General features: G+C 43.7%; 1 protein-coding gene across 2 annotated transcripts; it reads right to left on the bottom strand.

Annotated features, from left to right (window-relative positions):
- Positions 1-8,181: 8,181 nt before the first annotated feature.
- lrrc3 (leucine rich repeat containing 3) lies at positions 8,182-23,004 on the bottom strand. 2 transcript variants are annotated; one of them, XM_007890685.2, is made up of 2 exons: positions 22,991-23,004; positions 8,182-9,108 (listed from the first exon to the last, which is right to left on the bottom strand). In XM_007890685.2, the coding sequence occupies exon 2, from the start codon at positions 9,050-9,052 to the stop codon at positions 8,222-8,224; it is 831 nt and encodes a 276-aa protein (XP_007888876.1). In that variant the 5' UTR covers positions 9,053-9,108; positions 22,991-23,004; the 3' UTR covers positions 8,182-8,221. The 2 variants fall into 2 exon arrangements, with proteins under 2 accessions (XP_007888876.1, XP_007888874.1); XM_007890683.2 differs by lacking the exon at positions 22,991-23,004 and adding an exon at positions 22,888-22,940.
- Positions 23,005-23,775: the final 771 nt, after the last annotated feature.

Below are 23,775 nucleotides of genomic sequence, written 5' to 3'. Positions count from 1 at the left end.
GCTCGACCACTAGGCAACAAATGTAAAGACGGCCTGTATGCCAGCAACGTGAATTAGAAAAATAGGTTAATGCCGCCCTCAGATAATTGGAAAGGGCTTTTTTTTCATCAGCCAGGAGTCTTGACAACACGTGGAAACTAATCACCTTACATAAGAATCTCCAAACCAGTCTGCTAGAACTTCACATATGAATGGAAATGAGCCTTTGTCCAGAATACTGTGCACACTCACCCCAGAGAAATTTATGTACCTAATCCCAGAAAGTATGAGACACAGGTTGAAAAGAACCAACACTTGGGGAACCCATAGTGTGCATTGAGGTAACTACTGGAGTTTAACCAGCTGAAACCATGGACCTTATCATTGTTAACACTGAGTGACAAGCTCACAGACGGGACCACCTTGTTAGGGTTTGGCTTTTGCAGAGTTAAAAACTACTGAACTACAAGAGAGCATTTTGTAACAAACTCAGATTAATATGAACACATGATTAGTTTGCATTAATTCCAATAGAATTCTATTTGCATGCAATGAAAGGCTGATTAAACTTGGTTTAAATGATGCCTCTAAATTAAACATTTTTAATTTATTCAGCCATCTGTAACTGCCAGCTAGAGCCAGCCAGTGCTGCCTCCATGATAAATTGTGGGCTAGAGTGGAGGTGTAGACTGACAGAGGCATAGAAGCAGAAATGGATGCTTCTAGACTCTGGTGCGTAAAGAGGATGTTGAGTATTAGCTTAGAGGCCACAGTAACCAATACTGACCCAAAGCGATAAGTAAACTGCGGCCTACAATAAAGTGTAGTAGAATAATATCATCCTTGCAAATAGTGCCTGTACATTGAAAACATCTCAAAGCTCTTCAGAAGGTAAAGTGTAGTGACTGTGTATTTGTAGAGGAACGTGGCAGCCAATTGGCGTGCAGTAATATCCCACGAACAACCATAAAATCAACGTCCAATTTTATCTTGGGGGTTGTTGGCCAGGACTCCGGGAAAAACTCCTCACTTTGAACAATGCCATGAGATCTTTAATAACAATAATCCTTGCATTCAATATAGTACCATATTATGTTGAAGAGCCTCAAAGTGTTTCACTTGAACTGTTTGAAATGCAGTGACTGCTGTCATAAGGCAGCATTTAATGTCTGTGGGAAATTACTGTGTGCAAAATTGTCTGCTGCATTCGTCTACAAAATACACAGCCATTCCATTTTATAGAAAATCTTGTGAAGCACTTTGAGATGATGAAGTGGTCTCACAGGCTAAAACTACGTGGAATTTCAGGTCTTCTCCATTACACTTGACTCTATATCAAGCTGGCAGACTTTGTGAGTGAATCAAAGTATTTAACCATCTGTTATGGTGCAACTTGATTGTATAATTTTGCAGGGTACAAATGCTGGGAACCTAATTAGAGCAATTTCCATTATCGGGTTTCAGGCAAACAGATAAGAAAAGTGGAGATGCAGAATTCATAGACGGGGGATGGGGGTAAAGTTTTAACAGTTCGCAGAGATAGGGGGAGCAAGACCGTGGAGGGTTTTAAAAGAAAACAATGCCTCCCTTATTTGCAAACAGTACCTGTCATGTCAGTTTATTTTCAGGCAGTATATTGACTTTCTTTTTTTTAAAAAGAAATCTAATCTTTCTGTGTATGACTCACGCAGACAGAAATAACCAGAGCTCACTTCACTGGTAGGTTTGTGATATATAAGGCACTAATATTGCAGTCAGAAAGCACAAATGAGTGGAAGAGAGAGAGAGAGGGGGGGGGTGGGGTGGGGGGTGTCACCTGAAAATAACCTTCATTTAATGAATTTATTTGGTGATTCTTTTGTGTGGATCAAAATATGTTAGCACTGGGGGTTGGAACACTTCCCTATTTCAGGAACTCAGCAGCTTGTACATCCAGAATGGCAATGAGTCCACAAATGCAGATAAAGTTCTTTGGAAGGTTGTCCTAAATGCCCTCCTAAAATATACAGACTTGGTCAAACAATTTGGGGAGAGAGCGTATGTGGGTCAGGCCCCGATGATCAAAGAATTATGATCTAGGCTAAACCAAGGTTTCAGTCTCTGACCCTTATTAAGGACACAGCACAGTACACATTTACATATATATATATACATATTTTCTCATGTCAGGAGGACATCCTAAGACACTTAATAGTGCTATCTTGGAGCTTGAGTTGGGGGAGGGATGCTGAGGTGGTGGGGAGGGGAAGGGTGACCAAAAGCGCAGTCAATGAGCTGGTTCTTGAGACTACCTTGAACAATGTGAGGGAGAGCATGAGTCAGTGGGATTCGGGGATGGAATTTCAGAGGGTGGGGGAGATAAGATGAAAGATCACAAGAGAAGTTTGAATGAAGAAAATCCGTTGCCTATTTGATCTCATCCTTCAAGTACACCCATCTTATCATCATCCATTTGCAGCACCAAGCTGTTTCTTAAATGAGCCCAGTGTTCTGGTTTTAATCTCCCTTCTTATTTGTCATTAATTACCCTTTGTCCTATACCGAAAATATAATACACGGCAATGTTCCAAAAACAACCATGATGTGAATGACCAATTTATCTGAAAGATTGGTGGTCATGATACTTCGAGATAAACTCGTTCTCTTCAAATAGTGCCACAGGATCTTTAACGACTACCTGAACAGGCTAACCTGGATAGTGAGTACAAGTCTGGTAATTGGAACTAACTTTTCAGTATCAAGTTATTTTTATTCTAATCATAATTAGGTAATCCCACAATAACAAATCAATTAACATGCAATCCCTTCCAGTTATTTGGAAGTGGCGCCACCTTTGCCCTGCCCATAATTTATTTATGTCAGATGCCTATGGATGAGCATTGGCATCAATTCAATGCTGGGGAGAAATTTCTTGTATAGTTTTCATTTTTATTATAACTGATTAATACTGAAAACACCTTCTATCTTTATAATATTCCCTAACCATCTGGTGCATCTCACATTGTGCCACTGAAACACTTGAATTATTCATCTGGATCCTCAGGGAAAACTGCACACAGGCTACTTGCCAATTGTGTACCGAGATCTTGAAGGACCAGGGCTACCATTTACACACTGAAATGAATGTTCCATCCTTGTCTTAGCTCTACTGCCTTTCTCTTCACAGAACAAATCTGCAGGCTGTCAGATTCCTGTGTACAAGGACGAGGGTAAACTGACCAGTTGCTGAGAAGGTGTGGGTGAGGGAATAGGACCCATTCCAATCTGGCATTAAATCGAGGATTGCTCTTGGAGGAATGAATAATGTAAGAAATTGAAGTGTCACAATGGTGCAAAGGGGATGCTCCTGTGAGGTTGGGTTGAAGTCGCTGGTTTACAAGGAACATGCAAACTCCATGTAAACTTTGGTGTAAGTGGCTCAGGAGTGTCTTGATGCTGAGATCGAGCTCTCCAAATCCATAATCATAGCCAACGCAATATGTCCCCATTCTAGACTGGGTTTTTCTTATCTTCATATCATAATCGCCTTTAAATCCAAAGTAGACTTCAATCAGGATGCTCTCAGAATTAAAATTAACATGGCCACTAACATAATGCCTGGGAAAGATTATCCCATATTGGTCCCTTGACAGGCCAAACTGCCCCTTTTCATTTTGTGCCCTTAAAGCTCCCTTCCATTAGTATTCTCCCCTCTCACTTACCCCAATGGGTAAGCCAAACCAAGTCCACCACCTCCTATAAAGGGGCTTTCAGAAATCACAAAGTCTACAAAAAAAGGCCACAGATGTGTTTGCAGATATGTTAGCCAGGCTCAGCTGGTGGCACTCTCACCTATGGGCCAGAATGTTGTATGTTCAAGCCCGATGCCTGGATCTAGCTCAATGTTCCACCCCAGTACTGCAGGAACCCTGCATTGTCAGATTTGTGGTCCTTTGGATAAAATGTTAAACTGAGGTCCTGTCTTCAACACTACCAACAATTCTACATTTATCTGGCATTTTTCATGTTGGGAGGACATCTCAAAGTGCTTAATTCAGGTGGTCTTTAAAATCATGTGACATTATTTGGAAAAGGGAGTTTCTCCCTGTGTCCCAGCCAACAATCCTCCAGATAAAAATAGCCTTTCAGTTTGTAGCTGTTTATGAGTCATTGCTCTGTGCAAATTGTCTCCTATGTTTACTCACAAATAGTTATTACGCTTTACAGAGGCTCTGAGTCTTTTGCATCTTCTCTGCAAGGATTAGTATTAGTATTATTAATAATAAAATAGTTGACAAACTCACTGCATATTGAATCCATTTAGTCTCTGCTCAAAACTCTTTGAATAATAAACGTAGCAAGCAATTTAATCTGGCCTAGATCCCACATGGGTCTTGATCCATTTTTGAGATGACTCTTTTGGCACATTGAAACCTCCTGTGCTGAAAAGTTCAATAATCTTTTTTCTCCCCAGTCCTACAAATCAACCAAATGCAAATCAAATGCCATAGTTTGCTACATATTCAATCTGATATGATATCACCTCATTTTCATTTCTAAAGAAATTCCACCTCAGAGAATCCAAATCATTTTTTTGAAACTGTTCAACGGCTCTCAGCCCTGGTCGAAAATTGAATCTTTTTGCAGAATTGCACAAAGAATCGTCCCACTGGGGTCTGGCAGGCATCCAATCTGACTCAGGCTTTGTATAACAATATCTTTTATCACCATCACGCAATGCCTGGTGGTGTGGAGATGCAGTATATTTGAGCTTTAACACTCTATATCCAAGAAGAGTAGAACATGGGTCTTCAGTACAAAAACACAAGGATGTTGTGAATTTGGTCAAGTGCCTGTAACAATGAAACACACATTTCACAGCAAATTGTAATGATTGTATTTGTAGGTAAATGAGATTGTGGCAGACCATTTGTACACAGCTAGAAGTAAATGATCAATTTATCAGCTCCTTTTCTCTTTCAAATAGTAGCATACGTTCACCTGAACAGCAAGGAGCGCAGTTTAATGTCTCATCTGAAGGATGTCACATACAACAATGGAGGGCTTCTCCAGCAATCTACACTATGATCTCAAATCCTCATATGGGCCAAAGATGAAGGAACTGAGCCAGGGTGACACCTGGTGTTAATAATGTGTTCATTGATACAACAACAACAAAATACATGTGTATAACGCCTTTCACATCAGGAGGACGCCCTGATACATCCTAACATCGCAAAATATATCCCAAAGTTCATCCATGAAATCTTCATCAAATAAATATATCAATTTGAATAGAAAGCTATATGTCTATCTAGCTATATATGTGTCATTCGTATACATGTTTTGTGGGTAAAAATGGCATTGAACATTTTGATTAACTTCAAATATTTTATGTGGGATGTTGCTGCGTGCAAATCGGCTATAAATATACAGTCACTCCATTTCACAGAAGTGAGACATCTTCCTGTCATGAAAGTTGCTTTCAGTGAAGTAATGAATGGGTCCTTCCTGTGAAACATGCAGTTGAATAGTTCAGTGAACAAACTTTGATTTAATTTAGGTTGACTTCATTTGTATGCATATTAAAACATGTTTTGCCTGAAATTCCACCTCCCACAGTGTTAGTCTGTGAAAACATTTTGTCTTAAAAATTAAAGATAGCGCAAAATTGTGGAAACATCTTTAAATGCAGCCTTAATTTAGAAGCTGCTTTACTCCAGTTCTTAAAAAGAAACAACTTACAATACAATTACAATACAATTTACATTTAGGTTTAAACATTAAACAAGTCCTGTAGTGTATTGATTAGGGCACTCTCCTCGCAAGTGAGAGGATCTGGGTTTGATTCCCGGGGTGGGCGAAATGCTAGGCAAGTTTCCTTACTCCACGTGCCTCTGTTTACCTAGCAGTAAGTAGGAACCTGGTTGTTAGTCGATTGGCAGATTGGTTTTCCAGGGGTAATAATCCCTTCAAAATAAATATGCGCAATTGACTGCTGTGTTTTGCAAAAACAATACAGTCAATTCACTTTATAGTATATTATGTGAAGAGCTAAGAGCTTTGAGGCATCTCAAAGATGAGATAAGGTGCTCTTTCAAATGTAAGGATTATTATTATTGGGTGTGTGTTGGTGGCCGGTGTGTGACTGTGGTACCAATGTGAAGAAAGTATCAGTTTCACTGATTGTCCACTAGAGGGCATCAATTTCCGCTCTTTGACCTTCACAGAGGGACATTGAAACTCAGTTTTATTCTTATGTGGAAATTCTGTCTTCATTTAGAAGCTGCTTTACTCCAGTTATTAAAAAGAAACAGCTTACAATACAATTACAATAACATTTATATAGAGGATGTCTCAAAGCGATTAAGACCAAATTGAGAATTTTCCACAATTTTGTGGAATTTGCTGGAATCTTGTATTTTGAGAATGGTCTTATAGACTGAGACTAGGTGAAATTTCTGGCCTTGGTTGTGCGATGGTAGAGGAAAATATCAGTTACACTGATCGACCACTAACAGGCATCAATTTCTGCTCTTTACCCTTCACACAGAATCATTGACACTAACCTTACTACAATATTCTCATGTGTTTGGTAGTGAGATGGATTGTTGTCTTGCCTGTGAACATAATTTTTGTGCATTTATTGGCATATATATTGCACAAAAGTCCTGTGGAGTCCTGTAGCTCAGTGGTTAGAGCAATTGCCTCACAAGTGAGAGAACATGGGTTCAACTCTCGGGTGGGGCGAAACATTGGACAAGTTTCCTTACTCCACTCGCCTCTATTTACCCAGCAGTAAGTAGGAACCCGGGTGTTAATCGAGTGGCAGATCGCTTTTCCGGGGATGATAATTCCTCAAAAAAAAATTAATAATAATTTGGTCACTCAATCCATGACTGTTTGTGGGACACTGCTGTGCGCAATTGGCTACAACGTTTTTCCCACAAACTATACAGTCAATTCACTTTACAGTATATTCTGTGAAGTGCTTTGAGCCGTCTCGAAGACATAATAAGGTGTTGTATCAAATGCAAGGGTTATTATTATATAATTTAATATAATAATTGGCATACAAATGTAAATTTGTATTGTAAACCCCTCAAAGTAAATATGAAACCTCAATGTCCCACAAACAGCCAGGACACTGGTACAAACATGTTTCTCTTTTCAAATAATGGGTTTTTCAATTCCACTTCAAATGCAGAGCTTCCCCGAATCCAGCCTTAACAGAAAGCTCTAAGCCCCCACTGTGGGGATTCAACCTACAACCTTCTGATCCTCAGGCAGGTTTGCTACTGAATGAGCCAGGCTGAACATTCAAAGTATTTGAAATGAGCAGGTCAATAAACCTGTATGTAAATCAACCTGCTTCAAGCATTGGAAAAACTTGCATTCCTCAGCAAGAATATATTGCCTCAGCTTAATCATTCATTGTAAATCACCTTCAGAAATGAAGGCGATGCTGGCTGACAAGTGAGGTATTTATTCTTGATGAAAGGATATATAATTTTTGAGAGGAGTGATCAAACTCCAGCTCTTGACAGGTGAAGCTGCATTGGGATTTGTACTCCCTCACTCATATAGTATTTTTATTTAGCTTGACAAAAAAGAACCAAGAAATATATTTAAAAGATTATTACAATCTTTTATGTTTTGAGTTAACAGGAGAAGGAGCTGAATTTGACTGATCAGAGGATGGAGAAATTGTGCACGATATTCTTTACTTTTATTGAGTGTGTTAGAGCTAAAAAGTCAGGATGATTCAGAAGCTAAAATGACTGCAGTACTGAGGAGTTCAGATCAGGAAGACTATCACCGAGGACAAGACCTTCCGATCACTGGGATGGGGACATTAGCATTCTGGTATGCATTGAATTCTAAACTCAGTTTAAAAGAGCTTTCTCCTCCTGCTGCCTAATTTGGGTTCCACAAGACCTTCCAACAGTGCAAAGAGCAGGAATCTGACATTATATATCACCCAGGTCCCTTTCAGAGAGAAGACCTTCATTCCAATAGCCTGGGGCTGGATCGCAGCCCAGGGTTCCCAGAGTTCAAATGGTGCACACCATCATACAGCACAGTCGGTGATATAATTTGTTCAGACAGCTTTATTAGGAACTTTAATGCACAAAAAAATCATAGAAAAGTCAAAGATTGTACAATCTCTAATTAGCAAATGAGGCACTTGTGCTTAAGCCAGAATCTCACTGACTCATCCAGCATTAAGGTTGAGTAGGTGTCACTGCGCTGGGGAAGCAGCTCACAGTACAGTACTGATAGTGTCAAACTCCTTGGTGATTTGGGTACTGGGCAGCGACTTAAGGTACTCCAGGTGGCGTCTGGCATCCTCCTGGTTCTGACGCACATAGTACACGATGTAGGAGATGACCATAGTAAACCAGCCAAACATGGTGATGAACATGGCGATGTCCGTCGTCTTCTGGTGAATGTTGCAGAAATTGATACCTGAGTTGAGCACCTGGATCAGGGGTTTGCCTGTGTACTCATCCTGCACTGAGGACTGGCAGATAAACTCATTGACTGTCTCCGGGTCCAGGGTCAACTCTTCAATGACCTGTTGGAGCAAACACTCACAGTGCCATGGGTTGTCAGAGAGTCGGATCTTTGCTTTAATTTTACTGAAGACTTCCTTTGGTACACTCTGGATGTTATTACTCGAAAGATCAAGCATTTTAAGACCCTCGGAGATTCCTTTAAATGCTCCAATATCAATTAACTCAATGGCGTTCTTAGATAAATCCAGTTCTTTGAGTAAGTACAGGTCCTTGAAGGCATTGTTGGGTATTTTGGTTATCTTGTTGGAGTCCAGGTGCAGTGTCACGGTATCGGCTGGGATGTCCGCTGGGATTTCCTTCAAGTTCTTATCAGTGCACTGCACAAACTTCATCCCATTTTTATCCAGACACTTACAGCTTTTGGGGCACGATGTGGTGACCACCTGAAGGAAAGGGAGGAGGAGCAGCAGAGTGCCCAAAGCCATCGAGTGGGCAACCTTGAGCCGTATCCATGTCAAGCCTGTCCACAGCATGGTAAAACACTTCTCAGTCCTGCCCACAGAATGACTGTCCATTTGACCAGTAGCTTCTCATTTCACATGGTTGAGACGATTTTCCAACCCCAGCAGATCTGTGAATGGAAAGAAAGGTGAGATACGCAAAGTCACACCCATAGTGCTTTGTCTGTTCTCATTCATACAAGCTTGAAGGGATTACAGAGATAGAGCTCTATCCCAGCATTGATTTGCCTTGTTTATTGCTGCCTGATACTGTTTGACACAGTGAGTATTGCGTAAACTAACATCTCTAGATTTCCTTCAGCTTCCCTCTGTCCTGTGCACAGAGTACATGTACCCTATTCTTACTTTCCATATGCAAAACCTTGCATGTATCTGTATTGAACTTCATTTGCCAGTGATCAGCTGCAAGTGCCTACCATATCAAACTCTCTGTGTAAGACCTTTGCTACCACTTTTAATTCCACGCTCCCTCTCCTCCAACTTGGTCTCATCTGTAAATTTAAATATAATTGGGTCTGCGAATGCACGTCATTAACATGTACAAGAAACAAGAGAAGGTCCCAGTACAGACCCCTTAATACCTAGTCCTATTTTGACCCAGCTCCCCTAAAAAAAAACTTCTGCTTCCAACTCCTTCAACCAATTTCAAATCCATGCCCTTGTCTTGCCCTTAATAAGAATAATCCTTACATTTGATATAGGCCTTTCACATTCGAAGAATGTCAAAGCACTTCACATGATATACAGTACTGTGAAGTGGAATAACTGTATTTTATGAACAAATCACTGATGTGGTACTGTGCCGAATGCCTTTTGGAAGTCTGGAATACACTGCATCATACAGGTTCCCACAGTCAATTTGGGATGTCACCTCTTCAAAAAGTCCGAGGCTGGTCAGACAAGATTTACTCCTCCGGAACTCATGCTGCTGTCAATTATTAGTTTATTAAATTATTTTTATACAAGTAATTTTCCATTTTTTTGCTGATGATTTACTTATTTTTTCCAATTATTGAGATCATGCTATTGAGTCTGTAGGTGCAAGGTGTGGTTATGTCACCTTTCTTGAATATGGAACATATTGTGGTTGCTTGCTTCTAGTCTGTTGGTCCCTTACCAATCGTGATCGATTTCCTCATATTGTCTAACCTGCCTCATGTCCCTAAGTATTCTAGGATACAGTTCTTCGGTACTGGAGTACTTCTTTGTTTTCAGTCCCTTAAGTCTTATCTAGAATCTCAGCCTCACTTATGTCAAAGACCTTGAGCTCAAACATTTTATGTTGGATGTTGGGGATATGTGTAGCTTTGTGGAGTCCTGTAGCTCAATGGTTAGAACACTTGCCTTGCAAGCGAGAGGACCTAGCTTCGATTTCTGACAGGGCGAAACATTGGACTCCACTCGCCTCTACACGCGCCTATTCACCTAGCAGTGAGTAGGAATCCGGTTGTTAGTCGATAAGCAGATCACTTTACCCGGGGCTAATAATCCCTCAATAACAATAATAATTTGGTCACTCAATCCACGATTGTTTGTAGGACACTGCTGGCCCTCATAGCCTTAGGTTTTGCAAGTTGAACACTAGAGTTTGGTTACATGCTTGTGTCATTTCCCAAATTGAAATGAATGTTATTGAGCTGTGGTCACTGTCGCTGAAGTAAGGCAAGTGCTGGAAAGAGCTTTGAATGTAACATCATCCAAACAAGACATAGTGTGACTATTCTAAACATTACTGCTATTTCACTCAGTCTTTAGCAGCAAACACAGAGTGATGGTGAGACCTTTACAGCCTCACTGTCTGAATGTTTGGTTCAGGTCACAGAATAATAATAATCCTTGCATTTGATATAGCGCTTTATCACGTCTTCGAGATGTCTCAAAGCGCTTCACACAATATACTGTAAAGTGAATTGACTGTATATTTTGTGAGCGAAACACTAAATTATTTGGATGCTGTTATGTTCCAAGTGAAAGGGCAGCAATTTATAAAAAGTAGCCAGCTCCCAAGTAATGGTTGAATTGGGGAATTTTTCACACCTCTGCAACAACCTTAAATTTTAAGACAAAAAAATGTTTCACAGGCTAAGTAAGACAAGATGGAATATCAGCCCCACTGTACTGCTCAATCCTTCTCTCAGGGAAGATGAACTCAATTATCTTTGTCTGGATTGAAATGATAATAAGTCACAGAAATGAAAGGACAAACGTTCTAACATGCTCATTTACAGAGAGAGAAACTGCTTTGCTCCCTCAGGTTATGTTCTAAACCATTAGTGGTCAGATATTTCAAACTCACCGCATGTTGTTCTGCAGTGTGAATCATTGAATTAATAGAGCTGATCGGCTTTTAGTATTGGGTACATGAGACAGCTTGTTCTGACAATCTGAAATTACTAGACACTGATAATTGAATTGAGACCTATTCAATTAACATGTTCTCTTTTCAGTAAAATGAATGAATCCAAGTTCAAAACAGAGGAAACCCTCCTTTCACTTTGTGTGGAATACAATTTAATTAATCTTCATTTTTGGCAATTGACTATCAATGAAATAATTAAGCCTTTCTGAATAAAACTTGAAAAATAGAAAACAAAAGGTGAAAAAAATCAGACTTTGTTATGTCCAGCTTGGATTTAACTCAGGTTTATCAAACATTGTCTTTGCAATTTAAATTAACGCAACATGGACCAGAGCATAATTAGTCACATTTGGCTCAAGCGCTCTGCTAATGCCTGACTAACTCCTTCCATTTGGAATCAAGCCATATTATATTATAATATAATAATAATCCTTGCACCTGATACAGTATCTATCAAAATATCTCAAAGCACTTTGCAGGGAATTGATTGTGTATTTTGCAGGCGAATGCAGCAGCAAGTTTGCCACCGACAATGTCCCACAAATAGCCATGAAGTGAATGACTGATTAATCTGGAGAATTGTTGGCCAAGACAATAGAGAGAAATCCCTTCTCTTTTCAAATAATACCACAGGATCTCACATGAGGACAGGCAGGCAAGACCTCCCTTTAACAACTCATTTGGTGGATGGCACCTCAAATAATACAGAACTTCTCCCAATACTGCAATGGGTGAGTGGGGGGAGGGGAGCAGGGGCTACTTTATTAGTCCTGATGTGGGAGTTAAAACCCACAACTTTCTGACTCAGAGGCAAGACCAACTGAGCCACTGGCACAGCAGACTGAGCTGTATCATTTATTAAACACACAGAGTAATGACTTTCATTTTGGTGAAATTGCTTTATGAAACGATGCCAGATCATTTCTTTCACGTCTGTTTCCTGTTTCACATGATGTAGTACCTCAGTAAATAAAGGATAGTCATGTTACTGTGGTATTTAGTACACTGCATCCTAGAATCAGAAAGTGCCCTGAATAAATTACAAAGCTGTTCAGTCTCAAAGCGACTTCACTCCAAAACCTTCTAAAGCCAATCAGGCTTTAAGGTTAATTATACTGTTAAAATGTGCCCATTTTTGCTAAATCTGTGAGTTTTACTCTTTATGTTCAAACCTACAGCTTTCCCACGAGTTGGCACCTTTCATTAGTGTTAGTTTGCTTACTGTCATGGATGCTGTAGCTATCTCATATCCCCAGGAGTAAGTGGGGAGGTGGGAGAAATTATATGATGGGAGGGTGTGTGGAATGATCGCATTCTCGGGAGCTACAGTATTGAAACACAGCCTCAAGTCTGGTGACTTCATCGCCAGAGTGGGATTGGTCTACATTCAACTATCTTAACATTTCATACCCTCTCTGCACTCCCCCACATCGGTCCTACTCACAGCAGAATAATGGGCATCATTAACTGCTGCAGCACTACTCACTTTAAATGTCAGTGCTAAAGGGTCAGCATTAAAATATACCCTCTTTCTCCAAACACAGAATAGTAACATTAACTACCATTGAGCCAAGCTGACACACATATGTATATATGTATGTTTGGAGATATATACATATACACATGTCTATACAATATTGTTTCGCCCACAAAATATACAGTCAATTCACTTTACAGTACATTCTGTGAAGCGCTTTGAGACGTCTCGAAGACATGATAAGGCGCTATATCAAATGCAAGGATTATTATTATTATACACATAAACACACCCATATAGACCCACACGTCGTCAAATATATATTTATACACACATATTCACTACACCCATGCACTAAGGACTAAATCAGTGCTGAGCCTTATATTAGGACTGGTGCCACAGACCACAGAACTAATCACACCAGCTCCACTAATCCACTCACTTTATTCTGAATAAACTTAAATGGAGCCAGACAGTCGAGAGTGACCACTACAGTCCCTCGATGTTCATGTCTCTAAATGCATAAGCCAGTCTCTGTCTCCCAGATGCAGTAACTAATACTTCCGAGAAGCAGCTCGCCAGACATCTCCCACGTTTCCGTGGGAGTCGATTTCACTGCCCTTTTAGGTAGGCTGACAGAGGAAAGGTTTTGATGGTGGATTTTACTCATGATGAAGGAGGTTAATGCGGGAATGAAACATTTTCTGATTTCAGGTAACAAATGAAGGCATCAGGCTCTCTCAGATCAAGTACAGGTCAGCTGAAGTGTCCTACATAATCTATGTATTTGTTAACACTTCAACTATCAGACATTCTATAGATTTGAAAATTACCACAGCTCTTATATACTACAAATTTCAGACTATGCAAATAACAGTAATATTCCTTGCATTTAATATAGCGCCTGTAACACCTTGAAGTTTCTGTCACATGTAGTGGCTGTGTATTTGGAGATAATATCCTTGCATTTGATAGAGCGCTTTTCAAGTCTTCTAGACGTCACAAAGCGCTTCACAGAATAGACTGTAAAGTGAATTGACTGTATATTTGTGGGTGAAATTATATAAATTGGGCAGCCAATTTACCCCCTATAACAATAACAACAACTTGCATTTATATAGCGCCTTTCGTGCAGAGCAGCGGCTCGGAGAGTTTAACAGTGGCAGAGCCTGACGACAAGTCAGGAGGAGCGGAGAGATTACCGTAAGCATAGTCAAAGACTACGGAGCTTCAGGTCTATACCATGAATAGTTTTATTTTTGTATCATCTGAAGATTAAAAAGTGTTGTGTGTCAGCTTGGCTGAGTTAGTAGCATTCTCACCTCTGAGTCAAAAGGTTGCGGATTCAAGTGCCATGTTTGGACTTGGACTTCATATAGTTTACTCCAATGCAGTGTGCTGTATTGTTGGAGGTGCTGTCTTTCAGATGAGACAAACTGAATTCCTATCTACTGTTTGTGGGACACTGCTGTGCTTCGCCCACAAATACACAGTCAATTCACTTTACAGGATTCTGTACACTATATCAGAATCCACTATATCAAATGTAAGGATTATTATTATCCCAAGGCACTATTCGAAAAGAGAAGGGAGTTTTTTTTAAAGCAGTGTAGTGGCCAACAATCTGCCGAGTAAAATTGGTCATTCACTTACAATAAATATTATAATCCTTGAATTTGATATAGCGCCTTATCATGTCTTCGAGACGTCTCAAAGTGCTTCACAGAATATACTGTAAAGTTAACTGACTGTATATTTTGTGACTTCCTGGCTGGTTGTGGGACATTTGGGGGAAGCTGGCTGAATCCTCAATTGTCAGCCACACAGCGGCACACAGGTACATTAGTGATCCAGCAATTACTCTCTTTCTAAGTGAGATACTGGGCTCATGCCAGCATAGAGAGAGGACTGGACAGTTTCTTAGTGATGCTATAATAACCTATTCCCTGGTGCTAAGATCAGTAAAGTGATGCCGTTAAAAGGACTAATCCTTCCTAGGATTATGTGAATCAAGTTCATTGCCTGTGGATTCCTTTGGAGTATATGAAGCGGGATATGTTTTTGCAGAAAACTCACTGACCACAAGGCAAAAAACTTATGTTCAACAGTTGTTTTGATCCTTTATATGCAGAAGTGCCCAATGCATGACTATACTTCTCAGGTAGGGGACAGGGATATTCTTGGAGCTGAACTGGCTCTAAGTTGATGTGCCCGACAACAGAATGTTAAAATCAGCTCAACATTCTTTGGTGGATTTGGTAGTTCAACTCCTGAGTCAGGCAGGTCGACAGTACTTCAGGACACTGCTGATGACAGACAGGCCAGCCAGGCTCATTGGCAGGACTTGGGAGGGGCGGACCAGTCACTGGAGACGGGGATTCTTCCAACTCAGCTACTATTATTCCTCCAACCCTAATGGTAGAGTGGTCCTAGCTGGACAAGTAGTGGGAGGCTTGCCAGACATTGCTCTCAATGGCAAGCTATGCCGTTTTAGCTCTAGCAGTTAATGTCCCCAAACCTTGACTCTCACCATCCTGCACCTGATACTTTCTGGAATTAAATAAGCAAGTTACGTTCCTCTGGGGGGAGGGTGCTTATTCCATTTCAAACACAGGGACATTTCCATGTGTAGATATTTGCATATGTAGAACTCAGTCTGGTTTGGATACTCTTCAGCATAGTAATGGCTTTCCATGTGTGTTAAACACCCAACTGACCAAAGGAAAATATACAGAGGAAGGCAGCAATCAATACTTCCTAAAAGCTAATGCACCTTCCAAATGGATTCCTCTTATTGCAGTAAATGTAGTAGATTTACAGAAATTACAGCACAGTGCAAAAGGAGGCCATTTTGCCTGTTAGCTCCTCCAGTGGGGTTAAATACCATAATTCCTTGCTCATCATTGTAAAATGTTATTGCAATGGCCACTTGTGTGAAACAAGACTGTATTCTAATTACACTCTGTCCGACAATGACTCAGAGGCAAGGGTACTAGAATATATTCTTGTCGAGACAATCCTGAGCTTGTACCAATTCACCAAATAGCAGGAATAATTTTTCACTATTTAGTAATGACTCAATATGTTAAATTGCAGTGTTGGTGGGGAATGTTCCATTGTTGGAGGTGCGTCTTTCAGATGTCCTGAAGTCTTGTCTGCATGATTTCAAGTGGACATTAAAGTGTGCGTTGGGAGACACCTCAAAGTGTTTCACTGGATTTTACTTTGAAGTGTAGTGACTGTGCTTTGTACGCAAACACTACAGCAAATTTGCACACAGCGATGTCTCACAAACAGCCATGAAGTGAATGACCAATTTTATTTGGGGCCTTCTTGGTCAGGACAGTGGGAGAAATTCTCTTCTCGTTTTGAAAAGCGCCCTGCGATTGTTAGCATCCACCTGAACAGGCAGACGGGAACTCAGTTTAATGTCTCATCTGTACATCTGACAATATAAATGTTGCCCCAGCAATCCATTGGAGTATGATCATAGACCGTCAATTCAATGTGGGGCTTCAACCCCATGCTTCTAAGACTCAGAGGCAAAAATGCTACTAACTGTGTGTTTGTATGTAGTGTGTTTGTGTGTTGTATGTGTGAGTTTGTGTGTAGAATTTGTATGCGAGTGTGTATAGCATGTTACATGTGTGTGTGTAAATGAACATAGGAGCGTAGGAACAGGAGGAGGCCGTTCAGCCCTTTGACCCTGTTCCAGCATTTAATTAGATCATGGCTAATCTGTACCTCAACTGATCCTTTGAATTCCAATTTATCGTTTTCTCCCCATATCCCTTAATACTCAACCTACCAAAAAACGCTCAACAACAACAACTTGGATTTATATAGTGCCCTCCACGCCAGATGATATCTCAGAGCGCTTTACAGTAATGGATCCCGGGTCCGAGCCGGGTGGAGAGGGAGGAAGGTGACCAAAGGCGCGATCGAAAAGAAAGGTCTTCAGCAGAGACCTGAAAATGGGAAGGGAGGGAGCGAGACGAAGGGAGTGGGGAAGGCAGTTCCAGAGCCTCGGGGCATAGTGGCTGAAGGCACGGCCGCGGATTGGTGGAGCGGAGGACTCGGGGGAAGAGGATGAGGCCAGACCCGGAGGAACGAAAGCAACAGGAACTGTTTTGAGGAGAGAGGAGGTCAGAGAGGTAGAGGGGTGCAGAGTGCAGGGACTTGAATACAAGGGTGAGGATCTTGAAATCGATCCTCTCTGGGACAGGCAGCCAGTGCAGTCTGGCAAGGACTGGGGTGATCGGGGAGCGGAGTTTTGTGCGGGTGAAAATGCGGGCGGCAGAGTTTTAAATGATTTGGATTTTATGGATGGTAGTGGATGGGAGACCAGCGAGGAGGGCATTAGAGTAGTCCAGCCGAAAGGTGACAAAGGCATGAACCAGGGTTTCAGCGGCTTTTGGGGAGAGGTATTGGCAGAGACAGGCGATGCATCGGAGGTGGTAGAAGGCAGTGGTGGTGAGGGACTGGATGTGGGGGAGGAAGGATAATTGGGGGTCGAACCTGACACCTAGGTTGCATACGGGTTCGGAGAGGTTTAGGGGGAGGTCGGGTAGGTGAGGAGGTGAGAGCCATGAGATTTTAGACATTGACGAGAGCCAAAGAGTATGGCTTCCGTCTTGTCAACGTTCAGCTGAAGGAAGTTTGCGCTCATCCAGCCCCTGAGATCTGACAGGTAGGCTGACAGAACATCAGGGGACTGGGGGTCGCAAAAAGAGGTGGAAAAATAGAGTTGGGTGTCATCTGCATACATGTGGAAATGTATCCCATGTCTACGGATGACATCCCCAAGAGGGAGCGTGTAGATCAGAAAGAGGAGGGGGCCAAGGATGGATCCTTGGGGTACCCCGCAGGTGACCGGGTGAGAGCGGGAGGAGAAGCTGTTTGTGCAGATGTACCTCTGGCGGTTTGTGAGGTAGGACTCGAACCAGGCGGTCCCACTGAGGTGGATGACGGAGGAAAGGCGGTGGAGGAGGATGGAGTGATCGACTGTGTCGAACGTGGTGGAGAGGTCCAGGAGGACAAGGAGGCAGAGGGAGCCCTGATCACAGATAGAGAGGATATTGTTTGTGACTTTCACAAGCGCAGTCTCTGTATTGCGGGCAGGGCGGAAACCGGACTGGAGGGGTTCGAAGAGGGAATGGGAGAGGTGTCGCGAAGTTGGTTGGCAACGACACATTCTAGAACTTTTGAGAGGAAAGGCAGGTTAGAAATAGGGCGGTAGTGGCTGGGGTTTGAGGGATCTAGGAAGGGTTTTTTCAGGAGGTGGGTGATGACAGCATTTTTGAGGGAGGCAGGGACTGATCCGGAGGAGAGGAATTGGTTGATGATGTCAGCCAGTAGTGGGAAGAGGAGGGGAAACTGGGTGACCAGTAAATTGGTGGGGAGGGGGTCAAGGCAGCAGGTGGTGGGTTTCATGGAGATGATGATGGGTGAGAGGGAGGAGGGAGAGATGGGGAGGAAGGAATGTAGAATGGGGATGGTGGTAGGAGCAGATGATGAGGAAGGTGAGGGGGACAGAGAGGGCGTGGTGGTGGGTGACAAGGTGCAGGTGGATGAGGCTGCCTGGCGGATGTTAAGTATTTTAGAAGAAAAGAAATCCATGACCTCTTCGCATTTGGCATTTGATACGAAGATTGAGGAGGCCTGAGGGGGTGCACAGAGGAGCTAGTGGGTGGTGGAAAAAAGGATTTTTGGGTTGTGTTTAGCCTCCAAAATGATGTTGGAGTAGAAGGCCGTTTTTGTACGAGTCAAAGAATGGCGGTAGCTGTGGAGATGCTCGAGCCATAGTTGGCGGTGGACTGTCAGGCCAGTTTTCCGCCATCTGCGCTCGAGCAGCTGGGTTTGAGTTTTTGGCGGCAGAGATTGTTGTTGTACCAGGGGGACCGGGTGGGTTTGGAGATAGTCCTGGATTTCAGGGGCACGAGGCAGTTGAAGGTGGAGGAGAGGTGATCATGGAGCAGCTGGACGGCTGCTTCAGGATCTCCGCGAGTGGAGGGCCAGAGGGATAGGATGTTTGATGATGAGAGGGCCTTTGTGAGGGTCTCAGGGGGTAGCCTTTTCCAAGAAACCCTCAATGTGTTTATATAAACTCTGGTGTCGCCTGACTCCACTTTAGTTCCTGTTTGTCAGTTCCTGACAATAATACTCTGAGTCAGAGAGACAAGCTCTGGGCCACCCAGAAGAGGTGAGAACGCACTTGCTCAGCACCATGTTGCTTGGTTACCAGCAGACTGCAGACTGGCTGCAGAAACCAGGTTTTATTTTGTTCTCCCCAAGGTTCGTTCCAACATAAAATTGACTGTCTGGGGAGAGACGTGTGTTTCCACTCCAACACTAACCAGCTGATACTTCAGATTCCTGTGACCCCTGTGTTTACTGCAGTGCAGAATCTGATCCGGCTTCATTCAAGAGCTTAAAGTAGAGTAGAATCGTGGTAAATTCAGTCACTCACGTATCTCAGCATTGTGCTCCCAATCCAACATGGCAGTGTTGCAATTCCAGCCTCTGGTGAACTTTGTATTTTCCTTCCACATTGTACTGTGGTTTTAGATACTAGCCTGGCTCAGTTGGTAATACTGTCACCTCTGAGTCAGAAGGTTGTGGATTTAAGCCGTAAATCAGGGCTTTGAACTCACAGTTTAGACTGACACTCCAATACAGTGCTGGGGAACCATTGTTGGTAGTGCATATATTTTACCATGAGCTCTGAGATGTTATCCTTCATGACGGACACTATATAAATGTAAGTTGTTGTTATTGTTGTGAATATGCAAATACATGAGTTAATGTGTGTCTGTGAGAGTACATCTACACATTTGTGAATGTTTGTGTGTGTGTGTGTCTCTCTCACTCACTACTCAGACCACTACAGAAAGAAAAAGGGACAGAAAAGTAGAATTGTGACTCTGGGAGGAGAAGATAGAAATTAAAGAAAATAAAGCAGAGAAAGAGTAAGTGAATGCACCTAAACATAGATTTATTCTCCCCCCACACAGTCTCCAACAGCATACAACCTCTCTGCTGAGTGCCTTGCCTCACTCACCCACTTCCCCAGGCAACACATTTCACATCAGTAACTTAATGTGCGGAGAATCAAGATTATTTGTTCACAGCAGTGACTACATATCAGGATATTAAATTGCACTGAATCATTGTATTGTACTGTCAGTGTGAGTGATACCACCAGCCAGTGTCCTGTCCTCACCAGCCTTATCCCCCCCACTAAGTACACATGCACATAGGCAATGAGGTACGCACAAGCCCTACTGTACAATACATAAGTGAATCATCACCTTGTAGTTAGTGTACAGTGCCCAGGAGGCAGTACTGTTACACACACCAGCTGAACTAGTTCAAGATGTGAATGAGTTACTGAGTGATATTCTGTGTGTATTCTGGCTCAGGTTATCTCTGAGCCGTGCAACAACAACAACAAGATTATAGCATGTGCACTCCAAGCCTCGCACCCCACTAGCCAACAGTTACCCTGATCGATAACATCTCCAGCCTGAAATTAAATGAATTAAATTCACATTGGGAGGATGTCTCAAAGATCTTCACACAGCTGACTGGGTGCCGAGGGTGGTGGGGGAGGGGAAGGGAGGGTGGCCGAAGGCATAGTTGAAAAGATACATCTTAAGGCAGGTTTTGAACATGGGGAGGGAGGGAGGAACAAGACAGAGGGACTCCGAGATGGAGTCCCAGACAGTGGGGGTAAAATGACTGAGAGCTTGGCCACAAATGGTGGAGGGATCAGATGGGGGACATGAAGCAGACCAGTATTTGCTGACTGGAGGGAGCGGCTGGGGCAGTGGGGTCACAGAGGTAGAGAGGAGTAAAGCTGTTGCGGGTTTGTGCGGAATTGGATCCGCTGTGGAACGTGGAGGTCGGCATCCCCACGGATCGATATTAATTGATAACCATAATTCATAAATAGCAGAAGGTGATATCATGATAACCACTAAAAGATTTTTTTTTTAAAAAGTCTGAAATGAACACATATCAATCTTCAGGTCTGTGAGGTTTATTTTCCAGTCCTGTAAACTGTATGCCTGCACATCATCAGCTGAAACCCTTTCATTTCATTATGCTATTCTGTTGCATTACTAAATTGTGTAATAAGAGGTGAGATTTACATTACAGCTTCACATTTGACAGCACTAGACTGACAGCCAAGGCCAGCATTTGCACCAAGTATAAAGAGGTTGCAGCCCCATCCCTTGGTCTGCAACACAGCGCTGTGCAGAGGCAGCCTTTCAAAGACAAGGAGTTTCTGTGCCCCCCCAAGCCGATCTCAGAGTCCCTGTGCCCCCAAGCTGATCTCAGAGTCCCTGTGCCCTCCAAGCTGATCTCAGAGTCCCTGTGCCCTCCAAGCTGATCTCAGAGTCCCTGTGCCCCCCAAGCTGATCTCAGAGTCCCTGTGCCCCCCAAGCCGATTGCAGAGTCCCTGTGCCCCCCAAGCTGATCTCAGAGTCCCTGTGCCCCCCAAGCCGATCTCAGAGTACCTGTACCCCCCCAAGCCGATCTCAGAGTCCATGTGCCCCCCAAGCCGATCTCAGAGTACCTGTACCCCCCAAGCCGATCTCAGAGTCCATGTGCCCCCCAAGCCGATCTCAGAGTCCCTGTGCCCCCAAGGCGATCTCAGACTCCCTGTGCCCCCCAAGCCGTTCTTAGAGTCCCTGTGCCCCCCAAGGCAAACTCAGAGTCCCTGTGCCCCCCAAGCCGATCTCAGAGTCCCTGTGCCCCCCAAGCCGATCTCAGAGTCCCTGTGCCCCCCAAGGCGATCTCAGAGTCCCTGTGCCCCCCAAGGCGATCTCGGAGTCCCTGTGCCCCCCAAGGCGATCTCGGAGTCCCTGTGCCCCCCAAGCCGATCTCGGAGTCCCTGTGCCCCCCAAGCCGATCTCAGAGTCCCTGTGCCCCCCAAGCCGATCTCAGAGTCCCTGTGCCCCCCCAAGCCGATCTCAGAGTCCCTGTGCCCCCAAGCTGATTTCAGAGACCCTGTGCCCCCAAGCCGATCTCAGAGTACCTGTACCCCCCAAGCCGATCTCAGAGTCCCTGTGCCCCCCAAGCCGATCTCAGAGTCCCTGTGCCCCCAAGCGATCTCAGAGTCCCTGTGCCCCCCAAGCCGTTCTTAGAGTCCCTGTGCCCCCCAAGGCAAACTCAGAGTCCCTGTGCCCCCAAGCCGATCTCAGAGTCCCTGTGCCCCCAAGGCGATCTCAGAGTCCCTGTGCCCCCAAGGCGATCTCAGAGTCCCTGTGCCCCCCAAGCCGATCTCAGAGTCCCTGTGCCCCCAAGCCGATCTCAGAATACCTGTACCCCCCAAGCCGATCTCAGAGTCCCTGTGCCCCCCAAGCCGATCTCAGAGTCCCTGTGCCCCCCAAGCCGATCTCAGAGTCCCTGTGCCCCCCAAGGCGATCTCAGAGTCCCTGTGCCCCCCAAGGCGATCTCAGAGTCCCTGTGCCCTCCAAGGCGATCTCAGAGTCCCTGTGCCCCCCAAGCCGATCTCAGAGTCCCTGTGCCCCCCCAAGGCGATCTCAGAGTCCCGGTGCCCCCAAGCCGATCTCAGAGTCCCTGTGCCCCCAAGCTGATTTCAGAGACCCTGTGCCCCCAAGCCGATCTCAGAGTCCCTGTGCCCCCCAAGCCGATCTCAGAGTCCCTGTGCCCCCAAGCTGATTTCAGAGACCCTGTGCCCCCAAGCCGATCTCAGAGTACCTGTGCCCCCCAAGCTGATCTCGGAGTCCCTGTGCCCCCCAAGCTGATCTCGGAGTCCCTGTGCCCCCCAAGCTGATCTCAGAGTCCCTTACACTAATTCAGCTCAAACAATAAAATAAATCAATGGACTAAAAAGTACACAGTGACTTTCCCGAATCGACTTTTTTCTCCAAAACAGAAAGGTTACACGCACAATATGCATCTCTACAATTCAACACTGAATATGGCAAAGATTTAAGAATGAGCAAGAGGAGAGACAGAGTGTGGATATAATTCACAGCGCAGGTTTCAAAGCAATGCTGGATAATATCAGTGTTAACTTACTTACGTCCATACCCAGAGCTGATTTTAACACCGCGTTGTGGCAGAAACCTCCCAGTTTTTGTTTGTGCTCTGTGCTGAGCAAATCAATGTCATTTTGCAGTACCTGCGTCCTGCAGCCTCCAGTTTTCTGATCTCTAATTCTATGTGTTGTCAATGCAAGGTTCAACATCAATCCTTGTTACTCTCTCTGTCAAAGTCCCTCACCTGAAGCTCCCTTTCACTCTCTGCTCCAACATTGAACAACGCCTTCCCCTCTCTCTCTCTCTCTCCCACCCAATGCCAGTGGAATTGACTCCACATTGGCTCTCCTTCATGTCAATGAAACATAGCAGGAGCAATCAGCAGACGGAAAGAGAAGCTCTACACTTACTGCCTGTAGTCGCAGATGCTTGTAGAGCCTCTCATTTATCTGTCCCCTTAATTGCTACAGTTTGTGTTGTTGAGGGTGGTACAGGAGGTTAGTCGGTTCATCCACCCTTCCAATTCAGCCTGTTAAAGACTTAAGTAAGAATGAGCAAGGGGAGTGTGGCTTGGCTGACTGCCAGGATCACCACCCTAACCACCCACCTATTTATTTTCACCGCCTCCACCAGCCTAGTTCTGGGAGAGGTTAGTAGACTTCAATTTAGAAAGTACTTAACGGAATATATACTGTTCAAAAATACTGTGAGCTGACCATCCAGGCTGACACCCCAGTGCAGTGCAAGGGGTGTATTGTCAGAGTTGCCTTCGTTCAGATGAGACATTAAACTGAGGTCCTGATTGCCTGTTCAGTTGGACTTTTAAAAATCATGTGGCCCTATTTGAAAAGAGAAGGGAGCATCTCCAGGTGAGCTCGCTGACAATCAATGCTGATTGATATGTGAAGCTGTAATGTAAATCTCACCT

Source organism: Callorhinchus milii, unplaced genomic scaffold (assembly GCF_018977255.1).
Source record: "Callorhinchus milii isolate IMCB2004 unplaced genomic scaffold, IMCB_Cmil_1.0 Scaffold6, whole genome shotgun sequence".
Classification (NCBI taxonomy): Eukaryota; Metazoa; Chordata; class Chondrichthyes; order Chimaeriformes; family Callorhinchidae; genus Callorhinchus; species Callorhinchus milii.
Note: the sequence above shows the minus strand (reverse complement) of the source record. Positions and strands in the feature narration are given on the sequence as shown.